At 37.5% G+C, this 10,847-nt stretch overlaps 1 protein-coding gene and 1 long non-coding RNA gene across 3 annotated transcripts in view; one reads left to right on the top strand and one right to left on the bottom strand.

The window, feature by feature from the left end:
• Window positions 1-5,319, top strand: LOC118709469. Its single transcript, XR_004984973.1, has 3 exons — window positions 1-89; window positions 4,436-4,440; window positions 5,306-5,319. It is a non-coding gene; the product is annotated as an uncharacterized LOC118709469 (long non-coding RNA).
• Window positions 911-10,847, bottom strand: part of DARS1 (aspartyl-tRNA synthetase 1) — a 60,406-nt gene continuing 50,469 nt past the window's right edge. The window contains exons 12-16 of one of the 2 annotated variants that reach the window (XM_036421578.2): window positions 9,988-10,030; window positions 8,711-8,791; window positions 6,165-6,276; window positions 5,914-5,985; window positions 911-1,546 (exon numbers count right to left, since the gene is read on the bottom strand). In XM_036421578.2, the coding sequence (XP_036277471.1) occupies window positions 1,455-1,546; window positions 5,914-5,985; window positions 6,165-6,276; window positions 8,711-8,791; window positions 9,988-10,030 (400 nt within the window). In that variant the 3' untranslated portion in view covers window positions 911-1,454. The remainder of the gene's footprint in view (window positions 1,547-5,913; window positions 5,986-6,164; window positions 6,277-8,710; window positions 8,792-9,987; window positions 10,031-10,847) is intronic. The other variant, XM_036421579.2, reaches the window with a different exon arrangement.

The following is a 10,847-nucleotide window of genomic DNA, read 5'->3' as shown; positions in this document are numbered from 1 at the left end:
TATAAAAGACATAAAAATTGTGTCTCTATTTTCAAAGAGCTCATAAGCTAGATGATGAGAAAAATTAACTTTCAAAAACCACTAAGCAGGTATTTATGGTCCAGGGATAGAGTCCTACCTTTCTGTATTATTTTATTTTCCTGTAGAAAAATATTTGAGTTACATTGTTTTGTTCCTGCCCATTCCATGTGATTCACTATAAATATTAGTATAACATATTTAATTATCTAGAGAGAAATGTGAACTATAAAAATTCTTACACAGAAATTTCTTTTTGGTAGGGAAAATGGAAGTGCATTTTAGTGACTTTCATGAAGTACTAGTACTGGTTAAAAACAAATTCTGCAGTAATTTTTAATTTATGTGAAATAAACTATTAAGCAATCCAATCTTTCAGCTATAAGAGCTTTATCCTTACACCTACCTGAATTTATATCTTGTTAAGAATACACTAGAGGCCTGGTGCATGAAATTCATACACTGTGTGCGCGTGTCCTCAGCCTGGCCTGCATCTCTCGCAGTCCAGGACCCCTCACTCCTTCCCACTACCGTGGAGGCAGGAGAGGCTCCCACCACTGCTGCTGTGCTTGCCAGCCGTGAGCCTGGCTTCTGGCTGAGTGCCGCTCCCTCTGTGGCAGCACACTGACCCTTAGGGGCAGCTCCTGCATTGAGTGTCTGCCCCCTAGTGGTCAGTACACATTACAGAGTTCAGTTGATTTGCATATTAATTAGGGTTTTATTACTGTATAAAGGATGTTTATACAGTAATAAAACATATTTAGCGAACATATCAGTTTTCATTTGTTTTACATCATTTACAAGTTATACATTTTTTCTATTCCCAAATTAAAATGCCAAGTGCTAGTTATAAAATTTGACGGCTGTGAAGTTACACAAAGAAAACCATAAATTAGCTTTAAAATTTTATTGAAATTCAGATTTAGAATTTAACAATTTAATACAATATTATATTGAATATTTTCTAACCAGTTTCTCACCTGCTTGTACATGATATCTGAACACAACGTTAAGAATTGATACTTTTTACCTAATTTTCCATAATATGCCAATTATACACTTATTAAAATCTCAGGTAGTTATCAGAATTTAAAAAAATAAACTCAAATATGGAAAATTTAAGACATTAATAATGCAGCAACTATAATATAGAAAAGAAAAAAATTTATCTTAACTGTTAAAATTGTTAACATTTATTGTAGTAATGCGATATGAACTTTTAACATAATCATATGAATTTTTCATTAAAATGTTCAACCATTTCCTACTGAAGCACGTTCAAAGTTATAAAAATCTTCTCTTTTAAAGTAACTTATACTGAATTAGTCCAAAAGTGGCACTTTAGAGAAGACATTTATTCCACTGCATATCTTAAGTACCCAAGGTGCTGCCTGGTCAATAGCAGGTTACTGAAAAAGTGTGAAGCATGGCTTTCTTTATGGAGTGAGTCGTTTGGGATCACGGGGGAACATTGAGGTCTGACGAATATTGTGCAATCCCAAAAACAGCATAGTCACTCGTTCCAAACCTAGGGAAAACAAAATAAACATTAGTTCCTTTTCTGAAAACCTCTCAGGTTCTTACATTTTGAAAATTACCAACATAATATCGCTGATCAACAAAATAATTTTTCTTGTTAGGAAGGAAAATGACTTCTATTTCAAGTTTATTTAAAATGGAATGTTTTAGGTCAGAAATAGAGATGATGCTTGTTGAGAAGGACAAAATGAGATATCCTGTGAAATGTGAACTACAAAAATCTATGTAAATGTCCAAAATTTATGCCTCAAACAAATCCCCCCCCTACCTATCATATAAGCCTGTATGGTTTCAAATAAGACCAGATTCTAATATAGTTCAAGTCATCAGTATAAGACAAAAGTCATAAACCTGTTCAAGGAAGTTTATTAATGGAAGTACCAGAAATTCGTTGTAGTTTGATAGACATGTAACATGGTAGTTCCTATTATAAAAGACTCTATAGTACATTATTGTACTAAATTCTTTGAGTGCAGAAGAGACTGACTTTGACTTAAATATTATACTACTGGTAAGAATTATGACCAAGTACCATCTACAAAACTAGCAAATGAAACATTTTATGTGCAATTTGATTTATCTATTTCACTAAAGCTGAAAGAAGACTAATATACCACATAAAGAAGGCAAGGTCAGAGAATAATCTTATATAACAACTTTTAATTTTAAAGGAATATACTTAATTCTAAAACAGAAATATAAATAAGAGAATTAACATTTTAATTCTTATTCCTTACCAAAAAACATCTGCAGACATATATTTGAACTTTATATTAAAGTAATTAACACTAATCATTTTTATAATTCAAATGTCCTTTCACAAGTAAAATTAAAATATACATTGCCAAATCAGTCACAAAAGTTTGTAATGTTATACTAACTGGACATTACTGAATACTCTAAGAGAAAATAGTCATAAATGTCTTATTGAGATTTAAACTATATATGTTCAATGTAGTGTTGTATGTAATAACAAATGGCTATTAACAACCTAATGTCCTAGGAAGCTGGCTAACAAGGTTATAGTGCATCCTTTCAATGGAGTCTAAGTAGTGATAAAGAACGAAAAAGCATTTGAGATATTGATAAAAAATTAATAAAAATATAGTAATTGAAAAATGCAAGGTACTGGATGATTTACATAGTATGCTACAATTCGTAAACAATTATTTTTATAAGTGTGTATATTTTTGCACATGCATAGATTACCTTTGCATAGGGAGTTGAATGCATACTCCTCCATACCCTTTTAATTTGAAATTATACACCAAAACCCCCAAACAACTAATAAAAATGGCACAAAACTATAAATTGAGAATTACTTTTTAAGTCTTTGATATGGATATTTAAAAGTTGAGTTAAACATTTACTCATTTTAAATCAGAGAGCAGCAGAGTATACACACTCTAGAAACAGTCCTGAAAGTCAATGAAATGTTACATTTCAACAAATCATTTAGCAGCAATCTGAACTAATTTGAGGGACAGCTTTAATTTGGGCTAATTTGAATGAACTCATGGATGGAAAATACAGGGCATTTCATTTATAAGACATTTTGCTTTCTAACTACTAAGATAAAAGAATGGCTAGAACTTTATTACAATACTAGAGGCCCAGTGCACAAAATTCATGCATAGGGGGAGGGCCCCTCAGTCCAGCCTGCACCCTCTCCAATCCTGATGATCAGCCTAATCTGGCAGTTGGACATCTCACAATCCGGAACCACTGGCTCCTAACTGCTCATCTGCCTGCCTGCCTGATCACCCGTAACTGCCCCCACCCTGTTGGCCTGGTCATCCCCAACTGCTCCCCCTTCCCCCGCCAGCCTAGTTGCCCCCAACTGCCCCCCTGCCGACCTGGTCGCCCATAACTGCCTCCCCCACAAGCCTGACTGTCCCCTACTGACCCACCCCCCATTGCTGGCCTGGTTGCCCCTAACTTTCCCCCCTCTGGTTTGGTCACCCTCTATTGCCCTTCCCTGCCAACCTGGTCACCCCCAACTGTCCCCCGCACCACCAGCCTGGTTGCCCCATGTAGCCTGCTGCTTGGTTGTTTGGTCACCCCACACAGCCTGCTGCTCAGTTGTTTGTTTGCCCCTTACTGACCCCCTCCCGGCCTAGTCGCTCCACACAGCCTGTTCATCATCTATTCGGTTGCAATGGTCACTTAGGCTTTTATATATATTTATACTAGAGGCTTGGTGCACAAAATTCATGCATGGGGGTGTGTGTCCTGCACCCTCTCCAATCTGGGACCCCTCTCACAATCCAGGACTGCTTGCTCCCAACTGCTTGCCTGCCTGCCTTTTTCATTGCCCCTAACTGCTTCTGCCTGCAAGCCTGATCACCATCTAACCACTCCCCTGCCAGCCTGATTGATGCCTAACAGCTCCCCTGCCAGCCTGTTTGCCCCTAACTTCCCTCCCCTGAAGACCTAGTCACCCCTAACTGCCATCCCCTACAGGCCTGGTTCCCCCCAACTGCTCTCCCCTGCAGGCCTGGTCCCCCCAACTGCCCTTCCCTGCAGGCCTAGTTGCCTTCAACTTCCCTCCTCTGCTGGCCTGGTCACCCCTAACTGCCCTCCCCTGCAGGCTTGATTGCCCCCAACTGCCCTCCCTTGCAGGCCTGGTCCCTCCCAACTGCCCTCTCCTGCTGGCCTGATCATCCACAACTGCCCTCCCTTGCAGGTCTGGTCCCTCCCAACTGCCCTCCCCTGCTGGCCATGTTGTGGCAGCCATCTTGTGTGTTGGGAGTGATGGTCAATTTGCACATCACTCTTTTATTAGATAGGATAGAGGCAAGGTGCATGGGTGGGGCCGGCTGGTTAGCCTTGAAGGGTGTCCCAGATCAGGGTGGGGTTCCCTTGGGGTGTGGGGCAGCCTGGGTGAGGGGCCTGTGGTGGTTTGCAGGCTGGCCATGCCCTCTGGCAACCCCAGCAGAGGCCCTGTATCTGGGATTTATTTATCTCCTATAATTGAAAGTTTGTAGACTTGAGCAGAAGTCTGGGCCAGCCAGGAAGCTTGGCTTCCTCCACTGCTGGGAAAACAGAAGCCTCCTGCTCTCTCTGTGGCTGCAGCCATCTTGGTTGGGTTAATTTGCATACCCGCTCCTGACTGGCTGGTGGGCATGGCTTGTGGCTGTAGTGGAGGTATGGTCAATTTGAATATTTCTCTCTCTCTCTCTTTTTTTTTTTAAATATGTTTTTATTGAATTTTTACAAAAAGGAAGGGAGAGGGATAGAGAGCTAGAAATGTCGATGAGAATCATCGACCAGCTGTCTCCTGCACACCCCCTACTGGGGATGTGCCGCAACCAAGGTACATGCCCTTGACCGGAATCGAACCTGGGACCTTTCAGTCCACAGGCCGACGCTCTATCCACTGAGCCAAACCGGTTTCAGCTGAATATTACTCTTTTATTAGATAGGATGTTTTAATATATTTTTATTGATTTTAGAGAGGAAGGGAGAGGGAGAGAGAGAGAGAGAGAAATATCAACGATGAGAGTCTGATTGGCTGCCTTTTGCAATCCCCACACTGGGGATTGAGCCTGCAACTTGGGCATGTGCCCTTGACCAGAATTGAACCGGGACCCTTCATTTTGCAGGCTGATGCTCTATCCACTGAGTCAAACCAGCCAGGGCTATTACAATATTTTAGAACCCATAAGTCAACTGTTCATTTTGTTCTTTGGAAATAAAATTTTTATTTAGTCATAATTCACTTTAAAAGTTCTTATAATTTGCCCAGCTGGCGTGGCTCAGAGGTCATGGTTCGATTCCCAGTCGGGGAACATGCCTAGGTTGCAGGCTCAGTCCCCATTAGGGATAGTGTCGGAGGCAGCCGATCAACAATTCCCTCTCATCACTGATGTTTCTATCTCTATCTCCATCTCCCTCCTCTGAAATTAATAAAAACATAGTTTTAAAAAATTCTTATAATTCAGATTTGTATTACACTTAGCACTTATGGACTTTCTTTTTTTTCTTTTCTTTTTTTTTTTTTTTAAATATATTTTATTGATTTTGTACAGAGAGGAAGGGAGAGAGATACAGAGTTAGAAACATCAATGAGAGAGAATCATCAATCAGCTGCCTCTTGCATACACCCTACTGGGGATATGCCTGCAACCAAGGTACATGCCCTTGACCGGAATCGAACCTGGGACCCTTCAGTCCCCAAGCCGACGCTCTATCCATTGAGCCAAACCGGTTTCGGGTGGACTTTCTTATATGCAATACAGAATACAAAATTTACTTGTTGTAGTCTAATGTTGAAGAAATTTAGTTAGAAATGAATGCATTGCCAACTGAAATCTGGGTTGGGAATATTGTCATAATATTAAAGTAATGTATTACCAATGCCTCCACCAGCATGAGGAGGGGCTCCAAAGCGAAAGGAATCAATGTATGCCTTAATTTTCTCCAAATCTACAAAAAAACAAAACAAACATAATTTACCATTGTATTTAGCTTTAAAAAGATAAAAAAGCAATTACTGTTAAATGAAGAGTTAACCAAATGACTGTTTCTGACAAGTCTTTAACATGTTTAAAATGAGTTATTTTCAGAATAGATATCACTTTCCTAAATACATTTAAATGGTTTACCTATTCCATGATGTAAGGCTCTCTCAGTTAGCAGCTGAGGATCATGTATTCTTTGAGCTCCTGACAGTATTTCTTCTCCTCTCATGAACATGTCATAAGAGTTGGACTGTTTCTGCAGGGAAAACAAACAAGCAAAAAACATTACTTATCAAAAGTGGCTACCAACAAGAACACCTAGCACACAAAACTATTCCATCAAATCAGGAAAACAACTAAAATGCAGACAAGAGGTATGATATAAAGCACATGTGTCAAACACAAGGCCCTCGGGCCAAATCCGTCCCGCCAGGCCTTGCAATGTGGCCCGCACCGCGCTGTCATCACTGCACTCCACTGCGTTTCCATCACAATGACAGTTTATGACTGTTCAGTAAACCATTCGGCCCGCGATTTAGGCTGGATTTTAGATTTTGGCCCCTTCTCTGATTGAGTTCGACACCCCTAATATAAAGGAAGGAGATGGAGGAAAAGAAAAGAATGGACATTGAGTTCAAAACTACAGTTATAAGGCTTTTCAAGAATATCCTAAAAAAGGCCGATAAAATAAATGAGACCTATGAGGATATGAAAAGGGATAAACTAGAAATAAAAAGGGATCAACTAGAAATAAAGAAAACATTGTCTGAAATAAAAAATATTATAGAGTCCTAAAAACAGACTTAAAGATCGCAAGAATCAAGACAAAGATTTAGAACACAAAGAGCCAGAGGACACTCTTCTGCAGAAGCAAGGAGATAGAGAATCCAGAAAGTTGAAGATAGTGTAAGAAACCTCTGGGACAATTTCAAGTGAACCAACATCAGAATTATGGGGATTCCAGAAGAAGAGAGAGAGCAAGATACCGAAAGAATACTGGAAGAAATAGTGACAGAAAACTTCCCCCACCTGGGGAAAGAAATAGACTTACAAGTCCAGGAAGCCTGCAGAACCCCAAACAAAAGGAATCCAAAGAGGACCATACCAAGACACATCATAATTAAAATCCCAAGAGCAAAAGACAAAGAGAGAATATTAAAAGCAGCAAGAGAAAAGCAGGTAGTTACCTATAAAGGAGCACCCATACGATTGTCAGCTGATTTCTCAACAGAAACCATGCAGGCCAGATGGGAATGGCAAGAAATATTCAAGAACCTACAGCAAAGCTATCACTCAGAATCGAAGGCCAGATAAAGAGCTTAACAAATAAAAAAAAAAAGCTAAAGGAGTTCATCACCCCAAACCAGAATTATATGAATTGCTGAAGGGGGTTATTTAGGAAGAGGAAGAAAATAAAGATAAAAATTATGAACAACAAATACATAACTATCAACAAGTGAAACTAAAAACCAAGAGAATTAAAAAATCTGATGAACAATATTAATTGTTGAATACAATAGAATCAGAGGTATGGAAGAGGAGTGGACTGACGATTCTCGGGGAAGGGGTGCGGGAAGAGACTGAACAAAAACTGTGCACCTATGGATGAGGACAAAGGGGGATGGGGAAAGGACAGAAGGTGGGGTGGGAACCTGGTGGAGGAGAGCAATTGGGGAGAGGGGGAGAGGAACACATTTGTAATAATCTGAACAATAAAGATTTATTAAAAAAAAAGTGGCTACCATTTTATTTCTATTACGCATGTGGAAAAAAAAACACCTTTGTTGCATGGAGAGCAAGTTCATTTTACTCTACAATTGATGATGTACCTGCTCCAATGAACATATTGTCTCTCTAACACAGGTTAAATTAGTGAGGTTTGAATAGTGACTTATTTTTTGCCTCTCAGATTTCATACTCCCCTTCTCCCACACCTTCCAACATCAAATCAGAGCACCATATCTAACTTATAAGAAGTGCTGATTCTCATTTTACTTTCTCAACAGAAATGTTTTTAAAGGGTCACTTCTGGAACTTCTAATTAGCAATTACATTTTTTTTATTTTAAGGTAAGCAAATTGAACATCAATTAACCATGCTTTTCCTATTCTCTATCAGGTTTTCACTTACTTTCCCTGTCTTTCAATAAACCAGTGGTTCTCAAAGTGTGATTCCAAGATTAGTAGCTTCAGCGTTACCAGGAACTTGTTAGAAAGGCAAATTTTCAAGCCCTACACCAAACCAACTAATCAGAAAGTCTGATGAGGAGGCTCAGAAATCTGTTTTAGAAAGCCCTCCAAGGGACTTTGGTGCACACTAAAGTTAGAAACCACTACAATGGAAAAATAGTAAAAGAACACATTATTTAGATTCGTTCAAGGTCAAAAATAAATTTTGCTAATGTCTGCAAATCTAGCAATACTATTTATTATTTATATAGTGTTTCTTTCTCAAATCTTCAAAAAATGACACACACAAATGATTTTTAAATAGGTTTTCAGAACAATTTGCTAGAATATTCAGATTTCACTTTGACCTCAACTGACAGAAACTATTCATAATCCACATGACATGACCATTGAAACGGTAAATTATGAATGAAAACCATTATTCTCATTTGCAATTTGACAAAGTAACAATCAAGTTTTCCCTCTTCCCCCAAACAGGTAATTTAAAATCAAATTACTTACAGGATTTCTTGGGTCAGGCATGGTATAGAAAGGTCTTACAGCCAATGGATATTTATCAAGAATATAAAAATCGGTATCATACTATAAAAAGAATAAATACAATTAAAATAGTTTTTAAAAGTTTAATGAAAGTGAAAAGAAGGCTAGCACTTAGGCAATTAATACTTATGTCTTTTCTAATACATATGTTTTATACTTCAAAATTACTGTATTTACACTGTAAATAAAATGAGTATTCTATTTCTTTCAAGTAATATCTGTAGCCTATAGTATTTTGCCATAATGTTGTATATTCTTCCAATACTTAATTTTCTTTTTTTAGGGTGTCATATAATCTCTCTCTAATTTCTCTCACACTGAAAATTATGCTGTGATAAACTTCTTTGATTTTCATTTTTTCCTTTGTTATTCTAGTTCATTTAGTTCTTCATATGTATTTTATAGCTGTTTATGTTAAGTTATACCAAATATATTTGGGTTTTACAAGAATAACAAAAATTTTAAATCTAAAAACTATTTTAGGAAAAATAAAACTTTATCTTCCCAACAATTAAAATTTCAGTCTAGACATCTAAATGAAATTTGGTAGTTTTCTTCAATGAAAACTATAATTGAAATCAATAACATTAACATAAAATTATGACATTTTTGTTAGAATATTTACTATGTGACCTAGATATAATTAAAAAGAAACCAATCACATTTCAACTGTTTTGACGTTAAACATTTTTGCTAAAACTGTACTGTAGAGGGAAGGTCAACAAAACTCTGCTGAAACAGCATTTTAAAGGTATAAATTCAATACTGTGTAGTTTCAGAAATATACTTTAGTTTCCCAGTCAGTTTAACAGTTTAGAGTGCAACCAGCAGGAGGCACTCAAGGACTATTTTCATTTCATCACACAACTTAATTTCTTTAAGCATCCTTCTAAGTTTAGCTTTTATCTTCTCTAAGAACTTCTGAAAATGAGATAGGAAAGTAGCTTTCATATAAGAGGCAGAAAGGAAATTCATTCTCCCTTATCTTGAGGTCCTTTCTAACTAATCTGACATAGATATCACTTTTAGAGATACCTCAGTACAACTAAGTACAAACATTGAATACTGAATTAATCAAACTGTTTGGGCAAAGTCTGTCTGAATATTTTTTATTTTTCTAAGATTGAAAAAAAAAGTGCCCCTGGGTTTTTACTTATTCTGGAATCATAATATTCTAGGAAAATCCATGATACATTTCAGATTTAGAGAAAGAAATCCAGCATGTACAAGAGTCCTACCTTTTCCTTTACCAAACGACCCAACAGTTTTTCATTCGGCGTACTAGAAAACAATGAAAATATGATTAATTCTTAGAGTTATTAAGGCACCACTTCTATTTGTTCTCAAAGAATAAAAAATTCAGCCAAAACCGTTGTTTATTCTGCTCCTTTTTAAAAAGTCAAGTACTACTGAAAACAACTTATAAGTGTACCTGGTATTTAGTAGGTGCTGCTCAATAATATTTAAATAAAACCATAAACATATTTTAGCGATTCACTGATTCAGAAATAACATGGATGATATATATATAATTTCCTACAATTACATATAACAAAAGTTCACTATATGAACACAGGCTATTCTTGGCATTAAATAGTGCCACTTATATGGTCTCCCCTTTTCATTGCTCTAAAATATATTTTTAAAAATTTTATTTCGGAGAGGAAGGAAGGAGAGAAAAGATAGAAACATAAACGATGAGAGAGAATCATTGATTGGCTACCTTCCACATGCCCCACACTGGGGATTGAGCCTGCAATCCAGGCATGTGCCCTTGATCAGAATCAAACGTGGAACCCTTCAGTCTGGGGCCTACGCTCTTTTCCACTGAGCCAAACCAGCTAGGGCTCCTTTTCATTACTCTTTATTAAAAGTTTATAAAGCAAAAAATCACTAATTCTGAATCTTTAAAGTATCTATATAATAAAGAGTTAATATCCAAATTGGTCTTAACTATGTCACAGTAACGACCAATTTGCATATTGACAGACCAGCAGGAGGCTGCGCGCAGCAGGGGGACTTGTGTGAGGCTTGCTTCCCTGCCCCTGGGCCAGAGTCCTCTTTTGCTCCAGGTATATGTGCCAGACAAACACCTCCA

The sequence above is a fragment of the Pipistrellus kuhlii genome, unplaced genomic scaffold, assembly GCF_014108245.1.
Source record: "Pipistrellus kuhlii isolate mPipKuh1 unplaced genomic scaffold, mPipKuh1.p scaffold_m20_p_7, whole genome shotgun sequence".
Classification (NCBI taxonomy): Eukaryota; Metazoa; Chordata; class Mammalia; order Chiroptera; family Vespertilionidae; genus Pipistrellus; species Pipistrellus kuhlii.
Note: the sequence above shows the minus strand (reverse complement) of the source record. Positions and strands in the feature narration are given on the sequence as shown.